The 26364-nt window shown below is 43.6% G+C and overlaps 5 protein-coding genes across 9 annotated transcripts; 3 read left to right on the top strand and 2 right to left on the bottom strand.

Moving 5' to 3' along the window:
* Window positions 1-387: 387 nt before the first annotated feature.
* Window positions 388-2344, bottom strand: LOC129590318 (uncharacterized). The gene has a single exon (XM_055485481.1). The coding sequence runs from the start codon at window positions 2091-2093 to the stop codon at window positions 552-554; it is 1542 nt and encodes a 513-aa protein (XP_055341456.1). The 5' UTR covers window positions 2094-2344; the 3' UTR covers window positions 388-551.
* A 282-nt stretch (window positions 2345-2626) lies between these two features.
* Window positions 2627-9750, top strand: LOC129590099 (uncharacterized). 3 transcript variants are annotated; one of them, XM_055485104.1, is made up of 10 exons: window positions 2627-2664; window positions 2743-3254; window positions 3341-3573; window positions 3638-3845; window positions 3914-4010; window positions 4154-4312; window positions 4421-5171; window positions 5261-7374; window positions 7489-8563; window positions 8631-9750. In XM_055485104.1, the coding sequence occupies exons 9-10, from the start codon at window positions 7657-7659 to the stop codon at window positions 9539-9541; spliced, it is 1818 nt and encodes a 605-aa protein (XP_055341079.1). In that variant the 5' UTR covers window positions 2627-2664; window positions 2743-3254; window positions 3341-3573; window positions 3638-3845; window positions 3914-4010; window positions 4154-4312; window positions 4421-5171; window positions 5261-7374; window positions 7489-7656; the 3' UTR covers window positions 9542-9750. The 3 variants fall into 2 exon arrangements, with proteins under 3 accessions (XP_055341079.1, XP_055341078.1, XP_055341080.1); XM_055485103.1 differs by having other exon boundaries at window positions 2634-3254.
* Window positions 9590-17397, bottom strand: LOC129590098 (sodium/hydrogen exchanger 10-like). Of its 2 annotated transcripts, XM_055485100.1 has the most exons (18): window positions 17149-17397; window positions 16811-16945; window positions 16358-16660; window positions 16100-16243; window positions 15522-15707; window positions 15211-15427; window positions 14998-15141; window positions 14484-14749; window positions 14141-14328; window positions 13779-13919; window positions 13464-13619; window positions 12719-13135; window positions 12371-12607; window positions 11941-12291; window positions 11364-11792; window positions 11125-11253; window positions 10822-11064; window positions 9590-10622 (listed from the first exon to the last, which is right to left on the bottom strand). In XM_055485100.1, the coding sequence occupies exons 1-18, from the start codon at window positions 17279-17281 to the stop codon at window positions 9975-9977; spliced, it is 4467 nt and encodes a 1488-aa protein (XP_055341075.1). In that variant the 5' UTR covers window positions 17282-17397; the 3' UTR covers window positions 9590-9974. The 2 variants fall into 2 exon arrangements, with proteins under 2 accessions (XP_055341075.1, XP_055341076.1); XM_055485101.1 differs by lacking the exon at window positions 17149-17397 and having other exon boundaries at window positions 16801-16889.
* A 108-nt stretch (window positions 17398-17505) lies between these two features.
* Window positions 17506-20581, top strand: LOC129590238 (uncharacterized). 2 transcript variants are annotated; one of them, XM_055485360.1, is made up of 3 exons: window positions 17506-17791; window positions 18935-19330; window positions 20213-20581. In XM_055485360.1, exons 1-3 carry the CDS (start codon window positions 17590-17592, stop codon window positions 20461-20463), a joined length of 849 nt encoding a protein of 282 aa, XP_055341335.1. In that variant the 5' UTR covers window positions 17506-17589; the 3' UTR covers window positions 20464-20581. The 2 variants fall into 2 exon arrangements, with proteins under 2 accessions (XP_055341335.1, XP_055341336.1); XM_055485361.1 differs by lacking the exon at window positions 17506-17791 and adding an exon at window positions 18315-18735.
* A 756-nt stretch (window positions 20582-21337) lies between these two features.
* LOC129590228 (uncharacterized) lies at window positions 21338-23339 on the top strand. The gene is made up of 2 exons (XM_055485342.1): window positions 21338-22215; window positions 22940-23339. The coding sequence occupies exon 1, from the start codon at window positions 21737-21739 to the stop codon at window positions 22208-22210; it is 474 nt and encodes a 157-aa protein (XP_055341317.1). The 5' UTR covers window positions 21338-21736; the 3' UTR covers window positions 22211-22215; window positions 22940-23339.
* Window positions 23340-26364: the final 3025 nt, after the last annotated feature.

The following is a 26364-nucleotide window of genomic DNA, read 5'->3' as shown; positions in this document are numbered from 1 at the left end:
GGTACAGTCTCAGCCACATCATGATAGCGGCTCATCCGATCCATCGGAAAGGTCACCGTCGGATACTGAGTCTACTAGTGCATCTATTCAGGGTTCCGAAGAGAGAAGCGAACCACACAACTAACAGATTGGGGACGTTGAAGCTGGCGCCTAACGAATTCGCGGGGTGGTATATTAATGTTGTTTACTGTTCTCTATTTCAGTATGCTCTGCAGAATTGGAATATTGGGAGGTTTATGTGGTTATCTTTTGAGATATGACTTGTATAGTGATAGTGTAAGCGTTTGAACAGTGATTATGCTTAACAATTTTTTGCTTCTATAGGTATTAATTTCCGATGGCGTTGGTTGTAAAATTTAACGAATTCTTGGCCGATAATAAATTATTTAAGTATTCCATCATTTTAATTTTACTTCTGTCATCTGTTATTACTTTCACAGTTTAATTCACAAAAACTGGATCATACTGCAGAGAGTCAGTTCTTTTTTCACCCATCAGAAAGAACGTGGCTTATTCCATTGACTGCAAGGTCAGATTTAGCTGTTACGCCATCACATCTCGTCGTAATCACCTAAACTGGGTGGATGAGGCATCGTTTGCAACAGTTTACTGTTTGCTTCTTTCAGTTTTTCCAACAGCAAATCCAGTTTCATGCGTAGAACCTTCTGGTCTTCTTCCAGTTTTCTTTGGTGAACTTTTAGTTCCAAATATTTTCCTTCCTCCTTGATGAATTTTTCCCTCAACTTCTTTTGCTCAGCACTTTCCACCACCGGTGGCGTAATAAACGGAGTGCTGACCGACACCGGGTGACTTACTGTACCATCCATCACAAACGAAGTTGTGCTAATCGCTGCCGCGAAATTTTCCGCGGTAGCAACTTTCTTTCCATGATATTTTACACGCAACTGAAGGAGTTCCTTGTACAATTCCGGATATCCGTACTCGACTTCTCGTAGCGCCGTATTGCTCAGTGAATGACTCGGCCGAATAGTGATTAAATTGCTTTGCCGGAAATTTCTACCGTGTCGCCCAAATAAACATCGCTGATTTACGGCATCGACAGATTCTGAAGACCAGATTCGTCGTTCCATATCCAGAGGAACAGGATCGAACCTGACCTTTCTTTTCTTCTGGAGCATAGCCTCCGCTAAAGATTTCGATGTAACCAGTATCGATGCCTTCCTTTTGTAGTCAATGACGTTGGGCTGGCGCTTCTTCGTGACGGATGTACTAATCGGAACGATCTTTTTCCGATCACGAACCCCACTCTTTCGCCATAACCAGAACAACGCGTGCTCCACATCTTCTGTGACATGAGTCGAACGAACAAAAAAAATTTTGTGGGGAATGTTCAGACTGTTGAACTGCAGAAGATTCTCGCGCAGTAATAAATGCTCAGAAGATGCGATCCGGTCCTGCCAGTTGTAGTCGTGCGCTTCGGCTAACGGACTCACTAAGAGAACAATAAGAGGAACATTCTGCAAGCACGTTGTGGCATAAAGGTTACGGAATACCTGTCCCACCTTATCGGATACCAGAGCAATACTCTCCGTAACGATTATAACGGCATCCGCGCTCTGACCGACGAAGGCTTCGAAGCGCTCAGAAAAGACAAGGTTTGTCGATTTCAGCGCTGCTTTATTTAGAATGATGATGTCTGCGCTGGAAATATAGTAAGAAAGATTTTCAGTGTCAGTTTCATGGCGAACACTGAAAAAGGCAGCGAAGATTTCGTCATAAAAGGACGCAAATTGCGCAGACGCCGATCGCCGATCCAAATCTAACGTGATGATAGCAGGTTTTAACTGATAAGTTGGCGAGGGAAGTGGCAAGCAATCAGCTTTGACGTGCTCCACAAAACGGTGCAGTGGCGAGCCTACATACAAGTCAAAAGCTGCATGCTTGAGACGAGTCCACCTAGACCAAGACTCGATTCCTGAAGAGCTATAATCCGGTTGCACTCGTCGTTCGTATGGACCGTGACGAACATAATAGAGGTGGAGATGTTTTTTCTTCTCCTTGGGGTTATGGTCCCATTGATCGGCAGTGTAAATTTTCTTGTCCCTTCCTTCGTAGTAACGCGTGCTGCTCATGTATATGCTTTATATCTGGGTCGAGTCAATCTTTAGAATACTACCAACGATATCCTCAGTCTTACTGCAGCCGCTCAAAATCGTCAAGAAAAGCGAGGTACCGTATTTCAAGCGAGGTACCGTAGCTTATTAACTACTACCTAGGTTTTTCAACTTAACAGGCGCACTGGAAAACTTTCCCCGCTTTGTTCACCCATAATGTAGCCAAGTTAGCACATCTTGTTCCGCATTTAGTACAGTACAGTACTTACCCGGTATTTGCCACGAATGCGATACATCTGGCTACGAGTGACCTTTCTCTTGATACTCGTATGAATATTTTTCCTGCATTTATCTTTGTTTTATGAATTTAGTGTTAGCTTCCTTAAAGGATGCGCACAGCCCGCGCTGTTATCACTCTGTACTATAAAAACCTAAAAGCAGAGATGCAGCAAGTAATACGAGATACTCTCGTGATTCAGACGGTGTGTTGCTAAGCAGGACTTGTACGCAGCAAACTTCACAGTCACCTTGTACGGTTGGCTCAGCTTAAGCAAAGTTTCGCAATACAGACTGCGAATGCAACACGCGAGTAAGTACTGAAGTGCGATTGTGAACGGATCTGTAATTTTATAAGATCTCCAACTTTAAGAAAGGTTGTTTTTCGCAGTTCCTGCAGTTGTTCAGTTCTCAGTATCCTTTCAGAACGATTGGCAGATGATTCGTCCGAAAATCGCTAGCCTTCCACAAAACTGCACTATGGGCAATGAAAACGGTTGAATGTCTGTGGCTAATATGGATCTGGATTATTAGCCTCTGCAGCAGTTATGACAGCCTACAACATTTTTCTGACAGAGCGTCTCCGATCGTGCCAAATCAGGGACATGATTTGGTGTACGATGGATCTCGCACAGGATTTGGTGCGTTCATCAGTCGTAACGCCTCACAAGGGTCACCGCAGACTGGCTCAAAAGTTTACTCAACGCAAAATGTATCCATTTCGTGCATTGTGCCAAATGTTAAAATTATGGCAACTGTTCATGCGTGTCAGAAAACTTGGAAATGGTCGTGGCGATCAAGACAATCAAACATCACTTAAAACTGACAAAAACTGGAATCTCAGAGATTTATCCTCCACCCGCTGTTATTATTCCGGCTACGGCAAATCCATTCACCCAGCAGGTTAATAATTCTGTCGCTTAAATGGTTATGTAGAACCCAGGCTTTCTTCTGGTCCTGTTTTGAAGCAAACTCCATTATATTTGCAGTGCATGGTACAGCAGCCATTTTTAAGTCAAACTCGCTTGATAGTGGAGTTGTCATATCTGGCAGCGGAGTTGTACAATTCTCTCCGTTGGAGGCCAGTTTCGTGCCACTATCGCGTATGCATTCCTGGAGACGCGAAAGGAGCAATCATCCAGCCGTTAACAGTGAGCAGACGGTGCAAAGGGAATGCTTTTTCGTTACACCACTTGTGAATGTTGTGGAAAGCGATACACAGGTACAAAGCGCGTAAACGTAGAAGAACAGATGATTGAGTACGCTTAAGCCGTATATTCCTGCAGGACTCTTATGCCGAGCAACTGTTAATTATTTACAACAAAGTGCAAGCGTATTTGGACTTCATTGTGGGACATACAGCCCCAATGATCATTGTGGATCTTCCGGACAGCAATGAAAAGGGGCATTCAGGTGATAAAGAATCAAACGCTCACGTGCCGTCTCCAAATGGAAGTTGCTCTGGAAGCCGCTCCGTTTTGCAAATAATCCAGGGTTAGCGACACAGTGACAAATTAGTATACAAATGAAATGACCGGTGACAGAGGTATGTATTTTCACAGTAAACGTGATGGAGAACCGCATACGGAGCAAGCGATCCATAAACGCAGATTTAAAATTTGATGCAAGAAGAAACAGAATCAACAGTGCAAGAAGCAGGTACTGTCCAGATAGATTACCTTCGATTGGATTAGACAGATTTTGCATTAGCTTCCTAAAGTTGACGGCATTTTCGCATTGCAATTAATTAAAATCCTTCTGCGGTATGGAAGTGCCATATACTGAAGATCCACTTTCGTCAGGTCAGGCAGACTTCGGCATGATGACGATGAAACTGACGATGACGCCCATCGAAAAAAAGGATGGGCGATAACTTACAGAACAGCCCGTCCGTGGACTACGACCAGATCAACTACTGCATCTACGGACGGATCTGCCATATGGGAGATACTCTATACCGTGTAAGAATGTAGAAACTTCTTAGTACGGATCTTCTGACTGTGTTCCGCGTTGTACTGGTCTATAACTTCGTTAGAACTAAAGAAAATCCGTATGTTTAATGCTGGTAGACCAACGACTACGACGACGACAACCACGACCACTACGACAAAGACAACGACGTCGACTAAATCCAGTAGCACAAAAGCAGCCTCTACATCACAAAAGAAACTGAATGAGAAAACGACTATAAAAGGTCACTCCGACATCCCGAAAAACTCTGCGGTTAGCAGTCGACCGCATTCAGCTGAGACCATGCACACAATGCGAGTACAACCAAAAACTAACGCAAAAAAGACAGAAAGCAGCCACAGGCCAGTTACGACTAAATCAGCTATGCATGGGCCTTACGGCGGGCTGACTGTAAAAACGGTCCACAACCCCGTGCCTCTCATGTCGAAGGTCCCATCGACTAACAAACCAATAACGCATGAATTTGCCACATTAAGACCCTCCGGGAAAGTATACTGCTACTGCTTATAGCCCTCTAAGTGAAAAGGCGAAATATGGTTCAAAAGAGTCATCAGCCCATGGCAGAACAACCCAACAGCCATCTCCACCCTGGGCGATTCCGGCTTTCAAGGTACCAGCAGGACCTCCCACTCTTCCATCCATCGCTACAGAACACGATCCTCGCTATAAGAGCCACATCAAGCCTCCAACGATTAAAAGCGAGCCCAGTTACCGCCCCTTACGTCCAGCATCTGAGGCGAAAAGCCCTAACCCGAAATTAGCTGGTGTAATCGGAGACCATATCCCACATCCGGACCATTGCCCTACATGACGCCACGGCCGGTTCATAGCCATATATCGTTAGCTCCGGTAATTTACCAAACCGATTGTAAAAGGCATGAACTACTAAGTGTCATCCATACTTGGATAACTGGTATAATAAACTCAAACTTTTGCAGATTGAGAAACCAAAAGCAGAGTGGAGGGGAAAATGAGCTCTACAGAGAACGAAAACCGAAAACGGCACGGTTCACCGGTTTGGAATACGCTAAACCCTATGGCAATGGGCTCCATCTGAAAGAGCAATTCGAAAAAACGATGACCTACCATTGCATGGCAAAAGGAAACCCAGTCCGACTGATAGTAATGCCGGAGAAGCGGAGTCCCTATGGGCGTTTCCAAAAGTTAGGAAGCCCATCAGCAATCAGGAATTTCCAAAGCTAATGAAAACCGAGCATGGGATGACCGCGCCGAGAACGAAAACTGGTACATCACAAGGACAGGAACCTGAATCCCACCACGGGCAGAATATTATCCGAGGAAACGCAATGAAGAAAATTTCGCAGCTCCATCGGAGCACCTACTATTCCAAGATCACCTAAGCTTACCAACAATAAGGAACATGAAAACCATTTCCAGCAACCGGGCCACGGAAAAGGTTATAACCCAACCGGTAGTGAGATATCTGAGCTACCAATAGCCCCAAGAAACAAAAAGCAACTGCTTCAAAAAATGTAGCAAAAATTGCTGGTGGACATGGAAAAGATGAGATGGCTCGAATATCACCCAGCCTAAAGACTAAGACCTTTCCTGCAGTTCATGAATCTCTTAGACCGCTTCATCTGGGACCGTCTTCTTTAGGGCATGATCGTGGTTTACATGGTGAAGCAAGAGTGCCCACCGAGTCTTATGTCAAAAAGAAGCACCATGGCCCCTTCGAAGGAAAACGAAAGGTTGCAGTGAAAGAATCTGAATATCATCCAGAAAGTGGTCTGTGGTCAAAGAATAAGCTGCATGGTTTGATTCTAATGTTCACCACGAGTCTACGGGACAACCCTTACCAGTATCAGTAGAGCACGGAAAAGGTAATGCTGTTGATCGTTTACCAGTATCCACCGAGCACGGGAAAGGCCATGCAGTAGATCAGTTAGGGTATAAATCTGGCAAGTATGCACCATCACCTAACGAAGACCAGTCAGTTCTTGTTGGCGGGAATAAACCTCATCACAGGTCCAGTGTAGTAAAGGAACCGCTGGAACCATCAGGCCCGAATCGGCAGATTCAAAATAAACTACAGAAACCGCGTGGAAACATTCAAGAGATCCATCCCCATGAACGCATCAAGAACCCTTTCTGGTCAAGGCACTTCCAGGAATTTCCCCAAATATCTCATAGCCTAGAGGAAACCCACGCGAGAAAAAATCAGCAGCGTGCAAGGGTGCATACCGTGGAACCAGCTGTTAAACACAACGAAGAAACTGAACAAGGAAGGGTCCAAGCCGTGCAACATGTGCCCCATCGCACATTTCCCACTGAAGAAAAAACACAGGCTTTGCCTGCACAGCCATCAGCCACTAAGGATGCGGAAGAAGAACAGTCTATATATTTGCCAACTCGGCCGAAAATTGTCGGTCAGCCGTATAATCGTTTTGGCTATGGAAACCACGGTCATCGACAGCTTACTCCTCTTAACCCGTTCGGAGAAACAGAACACCAAAGCAAAGAAAACCAGCAGACTCATCCGGAAACACATGTGCCCGCTTCCGCTCCGCGTCCATTTCCTCATCCATCGGATCACGGTACAGGCAAAACTGAGTCCAAAAGTAAATTTCATCGAAAACTCAGTCATCCGCGTGCCCCGGTAACTATAAAGCCTGGTGAAAAAACCGATGCACAATCATTGTCGCACCAGGAAAAGCCGCCGAGACATGCCGGTACTGCAGCGTCTACCGGACAGCTCCACGGCATTTCGCAACCCGACGACGAATTCTTTCACAGGCGCTTATTTGGCGGCAACGGTGGAAGGTCAGCTGGACCGTTAGCGCATGCCGAACCAGCGGAAACAAGCAACAATTTTAAGCGTTTAGGTTTCGGTCATAACAGGGTGCTGCCTATTACACCCAGTCATGGAGAAACTCATCCATTGTTACCGAGCCAAGGACAACACTTCTGGAGTCAAAATTCACAGCCTGGCTTGGGGAAGGCTGAGACTGTTAGAGAAACAGAGAAAGGAGGATACTTGCCATCTCTGCTAGGCAGTGCAAATGCGGGAGCTAAGCTATTACCATATCAGGTAGCGTAACCTTTTATGCATGTGTGATAACTGATAATTATGCAGCCAAACCTATACCGTTACTTACATCTATCATATTGTGTACAAAGACGTGTTCATTGTGTACTTGTACAGAGCGAAACAACCAATGAGCAGCCTGCCAAAGGGCACCACATCCCCACAGCTATTCACCAGCAGCGCCATTCCCTGCTGCAGCAGCCCAGTTTACCCGCGTCACCTGGATTAAGAGGAAGACAAAGCAGCAATGAATTTGCGGAAATTCCACACAGTAAAACGGCTGGCATGCCTTCTCTGGGTGGTTATTTGATGCCATCGTTACTGGGCAAAGGCCGAGGGGATCTATTTCATCAACCGCTATCTGGAACGGACGAATTCAGCCCGAGGGCTTCGGCACCAGTCTTAACGAACCGAAATCCGGGTCATCTCAAAATACCTTCAGAAAACTATTCCCCTGGAACAAAGAGCGGGAAACAAACTGCAAGCCAGCAATCTCAGAAACACGTGGAGAGCCCTTTTGAGCGGCCGATCTATCACTTCGGAAATAGGCGAACCACAACCGAAGAGCCTTTTGTTAAAAAGCCGGTTGAAACAAAATGGAATCGCGTCGGAAAACTACCCGAACCAGTAGAACATTATGAACCACCTACTCGCAAGATAGTACCCAAGACTTTGCCGCCGGTATCAGAACTAGAGGAGTCCGCTTCTAGGTCACACAGAAGTGAATTAGGCAGCGGAGCACATAATCGTTGGCTGTATGGCCGGCCTCTTCATTCAAATTTCCAGGGTCCTTTCCGACAGTTGACGCCGCTTCAAGAGTCTGCGGAATCCGTTCCCAAACCTAAACTTCCAGGGAAACATCATAAACCGCCACATTATTTACCTGAGCCTTCTGTGCCACAATCCACCACAAGCCGCGTAGATTGGGTAACTCCACGACCGCTGCATTTTCGGACATCTACTGCAGTCACGCACCATTCTACAGCTCAAAGAGAAAACCGTTTAATGACTCATCACTGGCCAATCACACCGGCTAGAAATCGGGTTGTTACTCAAGGGAAAAGTCACCCACGACCAGTACTTCCTCTGGTTTCGACGCAGATAGTACCTTCCACACATGCCGTGTTTAGAACACCCAGACCAGTGGCCACCTCCCAGGTTACTGTGTTGGAAACCCCAGTTCGAGTTCGAGGTACAGTTCTGATGCAATATTATCGTTTTTAATTTTTTGCGTAAAATAACACACAGTGCTTTGTTAGTGCCACCAGAAGCGACTACGGTCACAACTCACACTAGTCCCAGGACATGGCGCAGAAAAACCAATAAGAATCGCGTTCCCATACGCAAAGCAAAGCCACCTACCTCTCCCCGGCCAAGTCCAGTGACCTCCACAGTAAGCCAACAGACAACACTCGGACAACCAGAAAGCCGACCTAAGGTCAAGGAGCCGGTTTACTATAAAAATCGTGGGAAGTCACGACAGCGGATCGAGGAGCGCTCTCGAAGCAGCGGGGACAATTCACTTGGTCCGGCACGAGAGAACGTTCGCCGCGGTCAAGGTGCCGGTGCAGAAGCGAGGCGAAAGCCGCACCGGGAGTCAGAATCCAGAAGAAGTGAACATCTTCCTGAAGAATCCGCAGCTAGGCAACCGCATCTCAGTGAACACGTTAGACGACCGCACGAGTTCAGTCCCGTGCAGGCGAATAGGCCAAACGCTAGAGCGAAACCGCCGGGACCACATGGTCCACATCTGCCCATCGAACATCAGCCTCGCAACAGCTGGACGCCACATGGGCCACCTGGTAACGGTCCACATCAACGTGCGAATACCCCGCACCGCAACTATAACAAGTTTAATAATCCAAATTTCGTCCAGAGAAATGAATTTCCACCAGATATGGTTGGTCACGGCAGACAAGAACCGCGGAGATCTTATAATAAATTTAGCAATCCAAGGGGCTTTGGACCAGCTACGCCCAGGCCACACTGGCGGTTCGTGTCCAGTAATCAGCGGAGGATGAAGCGCAAAGCACAATTCTCTGATTTTCCATACAGCTGCGACGCTTTTCAGAGTAGCCGTTTGGCATGCAGTATCATAGTTCTTGACGACTTACAGGACTTCGAATCAGTTGTTCGCATTGCACACAGTATCTTGAGCTTGCTTGAATAACGGCGTCGTGTGCTAGTTTCCACATTTTATTTGTTCACAAAAATGATAATTCAAGTTATTGCAGTTGTCGTGGGCCTGATCGCGTTTTGATCTTGGTTTAAACACCAAAAACATCCCGTTTGGGGAACTGTTAGACACTTTTACCTCACTTTAACGGGAAGAATGAGAAAGGGACGACGCTATAGTCTTTCGAAAAGAACAAAGATAAAACATGCTTCTAATCATTAGAGTTCTATCACAAAACGTTTACTTACCTACACTGTTACGGCTAGTAATAAAAAATACTGAATAAAAAATACAATAACCAAGGTGTGTGAGGGTCACATAATAGAAAAAGCAGTTATCACAATGTCCAGTTTTCTGGCAACAAAATGGAAACAAATGTACGCGGCCAGTTTGAAAACCGAGGAGCACGATCGACAATTGCAGCCACTTATGCACGTTTATGCCACCATTTATGACCTTTCTCACGTGCAGCCACCCGGCCATGTTCTTGAGTTGTCCCCTTATGTTCGTCGAAACGTTGCGGTTCCGGTGGAGCGAACTCGACAACCGGCCCATTGACAACCACCTCTACGGCACCGCTTGCCGTACCTTCTTCTGCAACCGCCCTTCCGCTTTGATTAGACCTCGTCGACATTTCCTCTAAATCCTTCTTGGAAGGCACAGTCTCTTCTGGAAACGGTACCATCGCATCGGATTCCTCATAGCTCTCGGTCTGATTGTGTCCCAGCAGGCCGTAGATGGCCAGAGGCCCCGTTAAGGTCGGCCTGCGGCCAAACTGAATCATTTCACCTAGGTTGCTGTCCCGTCGTTTGCTGGCGGTAAGAGGCTGAGATTGCGCTATTTCGGGCACAGTCTCAGGTAGTGACGGAACGAAGGTAGGAGAAGGCTCTGTGGAGATTCCACCGGGTTTTCCAGCTAAAGAATTGCGAATTAGTTCCTGAACCAAAGCCGGATTGGTGCGTCGGCGTTGGAGCATGTGCGTTTGGCTGTCGTGAATGTTGATCATCGAAAGGTCACGGCCGCTAGGCGGCACCAAGAACAGCACAGCGTATTCCGGATAGATCAGCTCGCCGTCCTGCAACACAAATTCACCGCTACAATTAGCCACAATATATGTTTTTCGTCACATTTTCTATGGTCGAGTCTCTAATAAGTAATAACCGTAGTACTACTGTACTGTAGCTACTGCGCCGCTTATATTGCATTATTATATTATTATTACGTTCAAATAAAACAGCTTCTCTGCCCAGGCTTCGAGTTCACTCCTGAATTACCTTCGAGCGAACTTCTTTTCGTCCTTGCGTAACTTGAACTTCCCGAAAAGATGCGGGGACTTTTCGTGGACCAATGATGTATTCGCCATCGTCGTCCTCGTCCTCACCGGTCATATCAGTGAGAGTTCCGGTTATCAGAAATATCTCATCGAATTCTTCCAAACCAGTTATTCGTACATGGGGGCGAACCAGACGAACAGCAGCTCGAGCCAAACGTGCCTTTTCCGACTCATACGTCGAATCCTGCATCATAATCATCCGTATAGGACGATGCGCCCTTAGTATATTTTAAAGCGCTATTACCGATATCGAGCCGGCTTTTATCAGGATATTCAGCGCCACCGCCGATGCGATGCGTCGCCAAAATCTAGCTTCAAGAGTCGGCAGAGTGGCTAAAGTCCGGAACAGAGATTCCATATCCAAATAGAGAAGCTGTAAAGCAACAAATTTGACTCATTCACAGTAAACAACCAGACATTTTTTTATGTATACTGGTTATTCCATCGGATTCTGGTGATTTTTGCATTTCGGTATGTACTCACATTGACGACCGTATCGCTGATGGCGTGTGACCTTCGAGGGAAATCCAGCGCCAGGCACTGTTCGTTCAGCAGTCCTCCCGCCAGCACATAATCTAACCGCATTTCGTCAGCACTGACAGAGTCTTCGGAAGTCGTTTTCAAGTTATCGGAATTGTATATCTCGCCAAGTTCCACATTATCAGAATAGAATTTCGGATAACTCAGCGAAATGACGCCGCTGATCACGACATAGACACCGTCTGCTTCTTCGTCGGCCGTCATCAACTGTGTGGCAGTATCGTAATGGCGCTCTTCGAAAAGGATTTTCATGACTTTGAAAGCTTCGATGTTTCCGTTAATCCATGGCACGTTCCATAAGCGATCCAAAGGTCGTACAACAGCGATGCTGTGCGGGAATTGGTGCAGCCGTTTCAAACGGTCCTCAATCGTCTTGAAACGTTAACCAAACTGGTCATTAGTACACAAACAAACGAATATTAAACATAAATCCTATAACAAAACGTTCTGAAAGATATGTTCTGGTTAACAGGATCAACAATCAGAATAAAGATTATGGATTTCCATATAGCAAAGTTACCGCTTGCAAATGGTTAACTTCATCCTCGTCTAGAATTCCTTGGTTGCGCATGTGTTCCACGGACTTGTGAAGATGGTTGAGGATAGACCGAATGGCCTGCCTGGTCTTCACCGCCGCTGCCACATCAGGGCGCTGTTCATTGAGTAATCCCATTTCTTTCAGTATGACCCGACAATCGACATCGGCCTGGACTTTGAACTTTATTGCCAGCGGTTTGTATCCAATCACAGCAGGGACCATAAGGGAACATTCTTCCTGTGCCACGATGAATGCTTTGGCCACATCATACGCCAGGAACAGATGACTGCTAATACGGCGATCCAAGAAGCGGACAATAGGTGGAACCAATGGCTACAACATTAACATGTACTATTCGTACATACGCTAAGAATACTTTTCGAAATAAAACGGCCGTGCAGTAAATACCCACTTTCATAAGCCGTAATGCTCGCCCGAAACGAATCAGCCGGAAAAACCTGAATATCCGAATGAGGCTCGCTGAGAAGGGTTTGGATTGGGCCACGCCCTTAATCTGTCCAGTGCTAAATTCGGCTAGGAAGTCCATCGTTACATCCACATAGGTCAACAGCAATAACAGGAAATCGAAGCGGTTCCATGTTAGAAAATATCCTTTGCCCCAGTAGCCCCGAAATCCAAGCCCAGTAATCTACAAAATGGCATAATCACATACTGTGCAGTGTACAGTGCGCACAAAATTTTAGCTTTCAAATAAACAAGTACAACATTGCCTCAGCTGCTAGCGAACGAGAAGCATTACCTTTATGATAGCTTCCAATGTATAGATTATGGTAAATCCCAGGTTGGTATACAAGAACACCAAGTGGGGAGTAATTTGCGCCGGGGGAAGTACCGTTGTGGTTGAATCAGTATTTACGGTCGAGTCACTGGTTACAGCCAACAAGGTTGTCAGCGTACTTGGTGCGAAAGAAGCAGTGGTGCTGGTCACACTCAAAGTGGAATCGGTCGTGGAATTTGCAGTGGTCGTATCTTGCCGGATTGTCCAATCAGCGATGGTCTCCACGACATTGAGCACAATGATGAAATAGATAAAGTACTTAAAGATGGCGCTCTGAGCAATGTTGTAAAATACACGTCGCCATGCTGAAGGGGGTGGTTCGACCACTTGTTGACTATCCTTATCGATCCAGTTATAAAAACTGGAAACCCGGTGTTTCTGAAAAGTGCGATCAGCTAAGCCGATTAGTTTACTAAAGGGATTTCTAAGGTCCAGATTCCCGAACAACTAATTGCAGGCATACAAATAATATGTGCGCGCTGTTGCGGCAGTGTTCAGTATTAATCTAACACCCAATCCATGTTTTCTTGCAGCTTGATTAAAAAAATTTTGCCATACTTAATATCATTGTACCTAAATAAAAGGTAGCGTGGTCGCGTTCCACGAAATACGTAATAAAGCCGTTAGCTTGCCTGTTGAATCTCACTAGAGTTGGAAAGATATTGATTGAGTCTATGTCCAGCAGAAAATCTACGATTTAGCCTACCATGGCTGTCCAGTTCTCATTTTCCAAAACTCTTTTAATCTCCTTCTGGCCGATTACACCTTTGTCGTCGTTCAGTACCGTTTCGGAAATATAGTCGAGCTGCTTGATTCCGCTTTGGCTAAGCGTTCCTTCTTCGTATTGTCGCCAATAAGAAGTCTAGATTATAATTTTAGTCATAATTATCAAAATAAACGATATGACATCTTTGACAAAGATACACATCTCCAGTAACAGTAACGTGCCTACCGCCAGTAGGCAGTAGGTAGTGGAGAAAGCGATTTAGAATTTACTCCATTCAATCAAAGTCTCGGTGACCTTTTTGGCATTAACCAGTCGCAAACGCCCGATGTTTTCCATTTCTTCTAATTCATTTGGCAGTGGTTCAAGCTGGACCTCGGCTTGGCAGTTCGGACAATTCACTTCCCTGGTCACGTAATGAATGGTCCACAATGAGGTCTATAAATTTTCAAGTCATCCGTAAAACACACGAAAACAAACATGTCTTAAGTTTACACTCATCTGCTATCTCAAAGACGCAATTAAGGTCTAATAATGACATTCTAGCCGTAAATTTTAAAACTATAGAACCTGACTCTGGAGTTTGGCAGTTGTGGTTTCTTTCTCGAACGAAATATGGATGTACAATATATGGATATAGCTTGGGTATCACGTTTTACCTGCCCATCGTCTTCGATTCCATAGTGAGTGCCTTCCACTTTGGTCAAGTCTTCCACTCTTTGCCAGTCGGCATCGGCCAGGTATCGGTCGGTTTTTAAAGCATCTAACTTTTGATGCCGAGTCAATAAAATCTGCTTGAGCGCCATGTGCATTGTGATCATTTTTGACAATGGTATGTCCAGGATTCCTGTTTATAATGCACAATAGGGTGTTTTGATGGCATATTACGAAAGATTGTGTAACACAAACTGAAACGAAGCGCACGAAGCGCAATAATAAATGCATGAACTTTAGATTCAGGCGCACGAAACAATGTTGACGAAAATTCGGTAAAGCACTTGCCTAATCGTTTTAAGAAGAATCGCATTGTCGTAGCATTAAAGAGCAATGTGAAGGCTACCACTCCCGCTGTATGGAAGAGTAAGCGGGATCTCACTTCCAGGTAGTCATCGAACAGATAATCCTTGGCACCCAGAATCCCCAATGCTAACGTCACTGCCCCCTTGAACCCGGCCCAGATCATAACAAAGGTGTGCGACCATGTGAAAACTTTGGCCCCAATGCCGAATCGCATGAGTATCGGTTTCAAAATCAGGAAGCTTCCCGCTCTGTTAACGCCGATAAAAGGTAACGTAAGTACGCATGTCTATGTACTCGTCTGCAGAGCACAATGAAAACAAACAGCAAAAATGACTCAAAAATCAATGGATAGTAATTTTATTCTACACATTCTATGGAAATGACAACAAACAACCATACTGAAAAGTCGAAAGTGTTTTATTATACTTGTATATGTAGTTTAAAGTGGTTATGTGACCAGTTAACGAAAATTCCATGATAACGTATCTGCCCATACCTGACCAGCAGAATGAAGATATTGATAATTATCAAGAGGATCCAGTCGTTCTGGGTGACGTGGTTTGTTGTCGTATCGATGATTATTATACCAACTAAGCTGAATATCAGTGTGTTCGAAATGAGTGCCACCAGTTCCCAAATACTAAAAACATGTTGGTGCTGTTTGTGCATTTAATTACAAGAATGTGGCTGGCCATTTTTGCGCCGTTACCGATTAACAAGGACTTCGACATCGGGACTAATACTGGTTCTGTGCGAGCTCATCCACAATCCCAGAACAGCAGTAGCCAGCGCTCCACTTATACCGAAACCGGCATCGGCACTCCAGAACACCAAGTACGGCACACTTAAGATAAGAATGAGTTCGGCTTCCCATACACTGCTCATTCTTGATAACAACTGCGTAAGCAGAAAGCCCACGCACAGACCTAACACGAAAAGATGAATACCCTAAACCAGACCATAATTCAAGCAAAGGTCATGGCGCCGGTGGCTGTTTTTCCTGCCAGCGTACAAACGTACCCCAAGCTGGACCTCCAAAAATATTCAGTGCAAAAACCTGAACTTGGTGTAAGATATCCATGGTGTCAGACTGTGGATCTTTCGTTAGATGCATAAGACTCTGGAATAGATTAAACAAAACCACGGCCGATGTATCGCTTAGCAGAGACGTTCCTTCGAGGACAATCATAAGGGACTTTGCCGTTCCTGCAAATAAAGCGTAAAGTAATTAACGAGACAACTGAATTACACAAATCCAGAACGGACAGTCTGGCAGCATCGGTAATTGGAGCAGATGCGTAATGAAAACACGATGCAAAAGGTAACGGTTACTAAACGATTCTTGGTAAGCAGTTTTATATTTTTCAAAAATATTTCAATAGCCAAAGCAAAATCAATTAGTTGTAGTTTCATCATGATACATGTACTCCTTTAACGACTTCATGATGAGCCCATGCCAGCGGAATCATGAATGATATAATGCAAAGTGGCGCTATCAAAATATTTCAAAATATGACTAAATTTGTATATGTTTTGTGGAAGCAGCCCGTCGGCCGGATACAAGTTTGGTTGTTTGGTCGACAAAGTTTCTTGTGTACCTGCCTCGTGTAATAAGGCAACTGCTGCTACGGGATCAGTTGCGCTGACTATCGCCGAGAACAACAATCCCGTCTGTATCGTCCATCCAGGAGTAGTAGCGAACACTTCCGTACTAATGTACGCCACCGCAACAATGTTGATAGCTGGAAAAACAAATGCGGCTCAATTTTTTACTCAGTTCAGTGTTTCTTCGTTAAATTCTGCCACAGAAGGTCGCGTCATAACTTTGCTATGCAATATTCATCGATGTACTTTACCCATGCCAACTGTTCCAATGAGCGCAATGTGCCAAAACAGTTTTTTAAACAGGTAGGTCTTCATGCAGAATGCTGCTTCGTAAATAAGAGCCGGCAGGAAAATCAGCAAGATCACGTTGGGATCTGTTTGCGCTATGCTGGAAAATATCTTGATAGCACAGCTTGGCTGCGCTGCGGCTCCATAGATGCATCCCAGCAGCAGGACGAATACCGTGTACGGAAGAACAAATCGGTGACGGGTTAACTTCAAGAAGTATTTCGCAACAGCGCCAATAATGAGGGTCAGGAAAATATACAGTATTTCTAAAAAAGCACTTGCATATAATCTTGGAAACATGCTTATAATAAGCCAGTAATGTGCAAATTTAGAAGACTGTTTGACGATGTACTGAGAAAGCTAACTGCCAGCATACCACAAATAGGGAGTCAAAACAAGTACGTACTGTACTGTACCTGGAGCATGTACAGAAGAAGCCGTCGGGCATCCATCAACTGTTCCATTTCCCTTGTTGGCCGTCGACCCAGCACTACGCTTTGCTCTGACACGTAATCGATATAAAGCTGTCGTCCGTCGTGTTTCATTGTTTTCTAAAGTGAAACGTATTTTACGCCATAAAGGCCTCCATTAAAAAATTTTAATATTAGCAGTATATGGGAATCTGACTCCTCTTTACTAAACTGGCGCATATCGCCAGAAGTTGCGTACAGTCGTATATAAATCATATCACATTTTAACCTTACGATGCAATAAATATCTCAATATAGTGGTATACTAGAATGTGCTTCTTTACCTCTTCTCTGAGTAGTGATATCAGAACTCTCAGAAAAATCTTTGGAAGAACTACTAGAATAATTAGCAAAGATTCCTTTGAAAATGCATAATAAAGCTGCTAAAGTGAAAAGTGCAATATATAGCTGTCCCATCGCAAAATACTAGAAAGATCCATGATTCAAATACAGCTTTTTAGCAAATTCTCGGCTTGACCCATGCTCTGCTCCAGTGCAATAATTACGTAAATACTTTGGTTTCTGGCATCAGTTTTGCGCTTGCAAAAACGGAATTCAGTTTTAGGTAAGTATTAATATCACTACGGAAACATAGGGTCCGAAAGCGAACACAAATTCATTGGCTTGTGTAAGCATTCTAATGTAAAAACACGGTAGATGGAACTCTTCTTAGTTATTTCGGAATTTGCGATAAGCAAGCGGCCAGTACCCATGCTATAGATACCATGACTCGGAGGCACCGCGTCATGCGTTTGAAAGGGATGCTTGCCTCTTTCGCCTTGCGAAAAACTGCACGCGCGATGGACCGGCCACGGACAGACACAGGGCAGACCAAATTCTCCTCTCGCATGTGCATGTGCACTTGCGGCCTACCGATTGTCACTTTTGGTAGTCGGGCCCGTCTCTCTGTGACCATGACTGTTCCTAGTAAGCACAGTCTTAATTGCTTTTTAATTACTTTTTATGACTTGTGCTCGCGATTTCTGGGCATGTGTACTAGTCCGGTTGCTTATCGCAAATCAGGTATTATCATTCTGTGAGCACTGAGCAGTGAGCAGTACGATTTACGGCACTTACACGAACATAAATTTAAAACCTTTTTAAATTTTCAAATACCTATTAAAATTTGAGCCTGAAGCCCGTTACTTAAAAATGCAGAACTATAAATGTTTAAATTTGCAGTGCGAGTACGGCAACAACCGCACTATGCGCTGATGCGATCAAGAAAGTCTGGATGCGGCCAGCCTAAACCTAATTACTGAATATATAGAATCTGTGTTCAGCTGTAGAAAAAGAAGAGTAAAGAAAAAGAGCATTGCTAGATGAAATATTATATTAAAGTTCACACGAGCTTATCATTGTTGTCCATGCTACGTACTCTACCTTCAAGAAAATTGCTAAAGTACGTTTTGGATCGAATCACGGGCCCAGGGGGTGGTGAAACGGAAACGTTGTTATGGAGCAAATACGCTCCAACACGAGAGTAAAGCGGAAAAATCCCCGGACTGCTTTCCCAAATGACAATAATGAAGGTTTAGAGTCTTCAGACTTGCTGACTTCAAGACAGCTAGACGAATCTACCGTTTTAAGGTCAAATTCCTCGCTCGCGCTTTGTTTTCTTTATATGCGATCCCGATCTTGTTTTCTACACTAACTATCATAACATTTGGTGGTTTTGTCGCATATAGCAGTGTGCAAAAAAGACTCGAACGGGGAGAGAAAGTTGATATTTTATGAGAAAGAGTGGCATATTAATACCATATGGTCCTGATATGGACTTCATAATCAGGATTATATGGCTACCTCTACATGCCTCTTGTTCAAGTACCAGATTGTGCAATGCATTGTGATTTTCATGACGCACCAATCTAGTAAGTTTATCATAAGCAGTTAGCATACCACAAGAAAGAAAGCGTCCGCGAAACTTAGAAGATGGTAAATTTTTGTTTCTAAAACCCGTCCAAACGTGCTGTTGCGAGGGCTATTCGCCGTGTACGTACCTACTGAAAATCTGAGAATAAAATTTAATATTAGAAAAGTACACACACTTATTCGCTAGTTTTTTTATAGATGGTTCTACGTGGTGCTACGCTTGCAATTCCGCACAGGACATCAAATGCTATGACCCCGCGAATGCATTTTACAGCGCTCCGGATGATTTGGTCGCATTTGTATCGAATTCAAGTAGCAAGTTTAGCGGAGTATTTTCGTTCACTTCCTCAAGCTATCTCAAAACTAGCGCCAACGGCAGTCAGACTATGCAGTTTGTCGAAACGGGAACCAAGATGGATTATTGTACCAATCACACGTACTCTAGGTGGCACAAAAGCAGCAACCAATCGGGCTCCAGTTTTTTGAACTTCACAAGCTGCCGTTATCGGCCAGCAGGTCTTCGGCTAGTGAACTGTGATACACTTCTAGCGGATCAACCAGGCACCAAGCAGTGTTTCAAGATCAAGCAAATTGGTAAGTCAAAAGTTTTGTGGAAAATAGCTACAGACATCAGACAATTTGGGCATGCTGCGACCGTACAGATAGCAGTGCCAATGACAGTAGTGGCGATTTTGCCATAAACCCACTATAGCAAAATAGCCGCTGTCAAACAGCCATGTCAAACTGGTGACCTTTTTTGCCTTTATTGTTTATTACCCCTTAAAAGCAAACTTACCTGCATATTGCTATATAACACCATCAGTTAAGGCCACCGCATTAATGGGGTGAACTTTCCAGTAACCACATTATTAGCATAACCAGCAAATATCAGAAAGTGATTCAGTAACTATCAGCGCGATCTTCAGTTTTGATTAATGGTGCACTTATAATTCTTGTTAATTGTTATGGAAAGTTTATATCTACCGTTAGTCACGGTATACAGTACGTGTTTTGACAAAATCCTAAGAAAATGTTCTGACTCGAAGAGGTCGAACGCTCTAACTATTTTGCATTAAATTCTCGACTTTCGAGCTGCGTAATGGTAAATTAAAGCTAATGGTAAGCCTGGACTTTACAAACAATTTTCGGACATTAGTGAGCTAATGCTTTTCGATAATCAATAGGTGGGTCAGTACGTCGGGCCATGCTGTTTTTATGTGCGACATAAAATTCTCTTTTGATATGCGTTCTCTCTATGCAAATCCTCTATCGCTCTATGTACAAGTAAAAACAACTGACAATAACTCGGTATGTCCAACACTGCAACCTGATTACGTATCTGAAATAATTAGAAATATATTGCCTACGTTAATGGGAAATATGTTTTTTAACTCCTATATTTTTTGCATGTCTTAGGCAAATTTAGCTTCGTCAGATTATAATCTGTCCACAAACGAATTGATCATGTTGTTGTAGCTGGAATGAGGAACACGGAAACCGTGGAGAATATCATTCGTACGTGCATATCCAGGCCAGTAGAAGTGGCTAACGACACCTGTCAACGAACAGTCAGTCTTGATGGGAAAACGGAAACAGTGTGGTGCACCTGTTCAGATACATTGTGTAATTCGGCGTCCACAATTAAATGTAAAAGCATGGGGCCGACAACTTGTTTCATGTTATTTTTTGGCTTATTAGTTTGTTTCCTAGTTTACCTGGCCAAGTAAACTTTCTGTTTTCTGTACCTATAATTAATAACAAATTAATTCAATAAACAGTACAACTGTAAAATCAGGGGAAAGGCTACACGGCTACACGCTGTGAAAAATACGACAATAAAGCGTCGATCCCATTCCCATACATGTTAACCCCGCTACTATACATTGTATACAATATCTTGTAGCACTTAAGTAATTCTCCGATACCGCTATTTCCGATAGAAACATTTGAATTATCGGAGCTATTACTAGTAGGCAAAGCGGTGACTTCCAATGATTTATATACAGTACTTATCGGACCTGATCTGAGGCCGGCGAAATGCTGAATTTTTTCCCGGTATACATGTACTTGGCAAAAGTCAGTATTTCGCCGTACGCTGTCCTGCTGCATGTTATAATAAATTATACCAGTAGCTCCTGGGTACCATGTTGTAACTCCGATATCTTCTACGAGTCCTGTGATTTTTTTATCTCTGTATAATTCATCTCATTCCCATGCAATAGAGGGAAATAATTATATTACAGATTATAATCCTCTCTAGCTGAGTTACACTCAAGGGAGTTGCCGGGTTCTAATTACTAGTAGCTTATACCGTCCCGGAATTGCGCTGAATGTAGATATATACCTAGTGTACCATCATGATCTCTACATGTACTGTTCCACAGGTTTTATTGAACAATTTTTGGAATTGTTTCACTCTTGCAAAATATTATAGCGTCTAGTATCTAGCCAAAGCATGGTTAACGATAAGCAAGAAGTATTCTGCACACTGTAACAGAGCTAGTGGTACAGCAACTGTATGTGTTAGCAGTCTAACCATAAGAGTCTTTGTGGTACGACACCAGAGGGCGGTTAGCATTTAACACTCACCAGAACGCTCGCTAACAAGCAGGGCCACAGACTGCTGTATTAAACAAGCGACATCGCGTTTATCGCTCCCTACAAGGTGCTAAGTCACTCTACGGCGCTACGCCATACGTGCATTATTTTGCGAGTTGGCGACTGTGGCAGTTTACTGAAACTGTGAAAATCTTCCCGCTTCTCACTTCTGGCTTTCCTAGGCTTATACAGTTTCTCAGGAGCGCTGACGGATAACAGTTTAGCCGTGATTCGTACATCTTGGTCTTTTGATTATCGCAGACCTGCAGGGAACATAAAACGGAAGAATGTTGTAGCAACTTGCAGTGATAAAGCACACTGTTATTAGCAAGCAGATCTGAACTACTCGATGTTATTCCAATCCTGCGATCGAGCCTCGCCATCCGCCTGAGTGGTCCGTTCATGGATTCTCCGGTACTTGTCGTGTCTCCATCCCGTAATCGCTCACTGTTCACCATGTCCTCCTCGGCCAAACGTCGCTGGGACCTGGCCTCGGAGATGGATGAGGATCCCAGTGACAGCGAGCAGCGTCTGCCTGCTCGCAAACGCTTATCCACCAGGCCGACCGTGGAGGATCCCAAGCAGCTGCCGCACAATTTCCCGGAGTCTCCCTCGCATCTGCCCGTGCTGGCCCACGGGGATCGCCGCAGAACCCCGACGCCCGAGGCCAGCAGTGTGCCGTCGGATAGTGGACTGGGTGCGTCACCCTCCGAGTCTCCTGCGCAGTTTCTCAACGCATCCGACAATGACGAACTGATGGATGTCAGCGTGTATAATCCCGAGTACGATGAGTCACGGAACCCCTTCTATTTCAGCTCGAACAGAGTGCTGTACGAAGCGCATCTGGAGAGAATGCGACGAGGAAAGGACTTCTAGAGAAGGTATGGGTATGCCCTTCATTCACACTGCGTAGAACTTGAAGCGCCTCGAAATTTTAAGGCTGCGCATTGTTAAGGGGGAAACCGAAACAAAATCATTTTTCCCTCTATTACCGATTTTTTGTGTGATCAGTAAATTGTTTTTCAATTTACAATCATACAGAGTGTATTAGGAGATTTCGTGGACATCGCGTTTTCACTTTGTCCCTCGGTACCTGAGATTAGCAGTTCCTGATGACTGCAAATCTGCTGCACTCGTACTGTTTGTCAAGTGAGAAATTGCAAAGCAGTTTTTTCCGTTTTCGATAATTTTCGTTTTGACTTGACATACAAATAGATAGTCCACCTGGGAAAGAAAGGTGCGGAAATATGAACGCTGTTTTTATGTGCTAATTCTGGATGATTCATTTACATTTCAAGATGTCTTTTGGACGCTGTGAAGGCTGTCCCGCTGCATTTGAGACTCCTATCGATAATAGAATAATATTAAAGAATAAAATTTGTTTTCAATTCAAAAACCACCTTTCTGATCTTTCAAAAACCACCTTTCAAAAACCACCTTGGCTGATCACCAGTTTGGATGAGTTTTTTCAGCCTTTCATTAATTTTTGCCAGACCGCTGGGATTTCTGTTGTATCGTGAATGTTGGCCGTGGAAATAATGAAATTGTTGTCTTTATTTAATTTAAATGGCTTGACTTATACAGGATTTTTTGTGTCTTTGATAGGGCCAGGAAGAGAAACCCTGGAATGATGGCTTCGTTCGGGATGAAACTGGGACATTGGTCTGGATGCAAATTGTGATCGTTCCCCGCCGCTGTGATCACTGAACGTGGCACTGTCTTCCGTGCACTCAAATACAGTCCGGGTTTTGTTTTCTTTGTACAGTCTCTCTCTCTCTCTCGGTTTTCAGTTTACGTAAGTTACATGTTTTCTCTTAACTGCTTTTGTTTTTATTTGAGGTACGATTCTATGATACGTTCCTCGTGCGCCGTCTGGTGGTCCAAATGTTTTTATTGTCTTAGAAAAATCTAGCAAAGAAAGTTGTTTACCGTGCAAACCGGAAACTTTGTTGTTCGTGCTCGAAGCTGCAGCGTTATTAAGTTTGATTAAAGGACAAAACCGGAAGCATCGAGATAAGGAAATCGTCTGACGGAGAATATGATGAATGACTTCTGGTGTAAATGGAATTTAATTGGCCTATGCAAACATGTACAGCTGGTTGAAGGAGAACTGAAGATCGTTTCATTTTCCTTTCATTAATTCTCATTTAAGTACCTTTCATACTGGCGATTCGGCGCTGTCTTCAGACGTTCGGGTTAGTTAGTCAAGGCGGGTGTCTGGAAGTAAGTATGGTCACTGCAACATCTGCTGGGCATTCTTTAGTTAGAAGTCCAGCTGCTCTTTAACCGTGACGACCAACGGGTTAGGGGGTAAATGGTTTTCGGTCTCTTTAAAAGTGCAAACAAGGCATAATTTGCCAGTATACTTCCTCGGCGGTGGGACAAACGCATAGATATTAATTTGATCAATATTAACCGTTCAACAATTTTGTAAACGGACCGTGAAGGTGTAGCACAATCAACGATTTAAACTTTATTGTTCTGGTACACCGGCAGTTTACCCGTTAAAAAATTATGAGTACATAACTGTTACGAATTGATAGCAGTTATTTGAGACTATTAAATAACAATATTGCAAAATGCGGTGCAGGACGTCAATTATTAAAGGATGTATAGTTCTGTACAAGGTTTCGTATTTGCCTTATTTCATGTTCTTAGAAAACCATGTGCCAATGTGCAAATTAGTACTTTCATATGTTACCGCGATATACTTATTTTGTGGTTTATACATAATACAATGATAAATTTCCCTTTTTTCCATTATCATAAATTATCGCAAAAGTCTGAACTCGTTGTAGACAAACAATGGATATCTAAGATGCACGCGGATCACTAATCACTTTTAATTAACTACTAATGCTAAGTAGGTAATACATACATAGAAGTATAACTGATTGTGGTTTGTGACCTAAAAAGACAATATTTTACCATTAATTAGAAAAATCTGGTAGTGCGCGACGTACCATACTGCGAAGTATGGTACGTCGCTGCTGCAGTACCGAACAGATATGTACCGTACCAAGTGCTCCAGCACATCGCCGATGATCTTGGCGTCAATCGGAACTAACATTGTCGCAGATAGCGCCAGATACGTCACGGTGCTCCTTCATTGCAGTGACCATCTGCTCACCGCTCGTTATCATCTCTTGTCGGCCTATTAGAATAGACAGAAGTTATGTTCAAATATTGAATGAGTGGGTTAATTAATTAGTTAATTAGTGGCAACACGATGACGTACGATCGCGAGCCAGATGCTCATGATATGCATGGGGCAGCCGCCGTGCATATATAAATTGGTATAATTACTGCAGTGTCCGCGCCGTCCATGAAATTAGGCAAAGGGCAATTGTGTCCTTCAAAGATCACGCTGGCGGCGGTTGGCTATAACATACACTGCTATATCTATATATAACATGATACACTATTAATGTCTATTATTATACACTGTATTACACGTACTTCAAGTACTGTATGTGTGTTATGCAACAATCTGCGTTATATTAAATATGTAGTTTAGATTTTCCTGATACACGCACAGATCACAGATGTAATCTAAACAAGCTCCCTGACCATAATAACTATAATTAAAATGATATGTATAACTAGTATATGTATGATTAAAATATGTATCTAAACAGTGAGGTGACAAAAACGACGGTAACAGACCAATTAGTTCAGTAAATAGTTTTGCAATGAAATGTTAAAAAGTGCATGTACTTGTACTGGTTTAGCAATAAGCATTATAAGCAGGATTGTGATTATTCGGATTATGGCAATTCAGTTTCGCTATGCCGGAAACTTTAAAAGTAGCGAAAATGTAATCAATAGCTAATAGCTAACACAACTATAAAAAATTAGTTGTATCAGTTGAGCAATTTATTAGTAGTAGGTTATACTAATCGTATTCTAAAAGGGCTGCGAAGGGCCAACTGCGCATTGAATACTCCACATCAATTTTGATCTCCGTACATTACAGTACTGTAGTGGCTCGCACATCTTGAACCACAGAGTTGGTGCGGGAAAAAAGCGCATCCAATATACACACTCTAACAGGGCCAAACGCGGTGTGCACTGATAAATTTCTGATGTCTCAGAACATCTGGTCTGGAGAACCTTCTTGAATATTAAGAAAATTAGAGCTCTAATAATTATTAATTATATTTATGCCCGAAAGCAGCCATTAACTTAGAGCTGTCAACTCGAATTCAAAATGTTGTGCAATACGTTCAGCGACAACATTCTACAGCTGCAGAACAATTCGAGCTCTCAGATACATTACAATTTTAATGACTTCTTGCAGATTCAGAAGGAGTATTCATCTTAAAATCAAATCAAGCATTATTTCATAGCCGTGCATTTTGCCCCGTTAGAGTGTGTATATTGGATGCAGTTTTTCCCGTATACCAACTCTGTGGTTCAAGATGTGCGAGCCACTAGTACAATATACTGAATAGCCTACACATGCTGCGCGGTTCTTCTGCTCGAGATGCAAAGTATTCCGTATGAGTAGTTGAGTACATTGTTCAACACAATACCATTGCAGGCATTGCTCATGCAGAGGCCATATCATAAAGTATTGAGAATAAAATTTTTGGGAATTGGCTGCCGACCGGACAGTACCTTTTGATGGCCGTCGGCACCGGTCAGCACAGGAATGTAGACTGAAGAATTTTCCCAAGCCCGAGTTATAATCGCGCCTGGCTGCTTTGGTTGCCGTGAATATAACACGCCATTTATATATGAAGAAGTTGATGTGGGATGCATGAGATTTCATAAGTAAGGGAAGCGCAAGGCGCAAATCATAAACGGTTGTGGCTATAAATTTCCTCACCGTTTAAATTTTAAAAGCGCAATTACCACCGGCACGTTCAGCCATCAACACACCCGTATATTTGGCAAAATAAAACCGGTATCGACGCTAAAATTTCTTTGACAGAAATGACATTACAGCGAGTACACTGTACAATACATACGCTACTCTAATGTTTTCAATGATTTAAATGGACATACTTCTATATAAAATTGCTGTA

The sequence above is a fragment of the Paramacrobiotus metropolitanus genome, unplaced genomic scaffold, assembly GCF_019649055.1.
Source record: "Paramacrobiotus metropolitanus isolate TYO unplaced genomic scaffold, Prichtersi_v1.0 Parri_scaffold0000039, whole genome shotgun sequence".
Taxonomy (NCBI): Eukaryota; Metazoa; Tardigrada; class Eutardigrada; order Parachela; family Macrobiotidae; genus Paramacrobiotus; species Paramacrobiotus metropolitanus.
Note: the sequence above shows the minus strand (reverse complement) of the source record. Positions and strands in the feature narration are given on the sequence as shown.

Coding starts and splice junctions, on each gene's coding strand:
- LOC129590098 (XM_055485100.1), bottom strand. CDS start 17,281: ATGGGACAGCTATATATTGCACTTTTCACTTTAGCAGCTTTATTATGC. Junction 12,608..12,718: donor CATTGGAAGCTATCATAAAG/GTAATGCTTCTC, acceptor GCCATTTTGTAG/ATTACTGGGCTTGGATTTCG. Junction 12,292..12,370: donor GAGCATTACGGCTTATGAAA/GTGGGTATTTAC, acceptor TTAATGTTGTAG/CCATTGGTTCCACCTATTGT.
- LOC129590099 (XM_055485104.1), top strand. CDS start 7,657: ATGCCTTCTCTGGGTGGTTATTTGATGCCATCGTTACTGGGCAAAGGC. Junction 8,564..8,630: donor AACCCCAGTTCGAGTTCGAG/GTACAGTTCTGA, acceptor GTGCTTTGTTAG/TGCCACCAGAAGCGACTACG.
- LOC129590228 (XM_055485342.1), top strand. CDS start 21,737: ATGGATTCTCCGGTACTTGTCGTGTCTCCATCCCGTAATCGCTCACTG.
- LOC129590238 (XM_055485360.1), top strand. CDS start 17,590: ATGACTCGGAGGCACCGCGTCATGCGTTTGAAAGGGATGCTTGCCTCT. Junction 17,792..18,934: donor TGTGACCATGACTGTTCCTA/GTAAGCACAGTC, acceptor GTTTTTTTATAG/ATGGTTCTACGTGGTGCTAC. Junction 19,331..20,212: donor TTTCAAGATCAAGCAAATTG/GTAAGTCAAAAG, acceptor ATGTTGTTGTAG/CTGGAATGAGGAACACGGAA.
- LOC129590318 (XM_055485481.1), bottom strand. CDS start 2,093: ATGAGCAGCACGCGTTACTACGAAGGAAGGGACAAGAAAATTTACACT.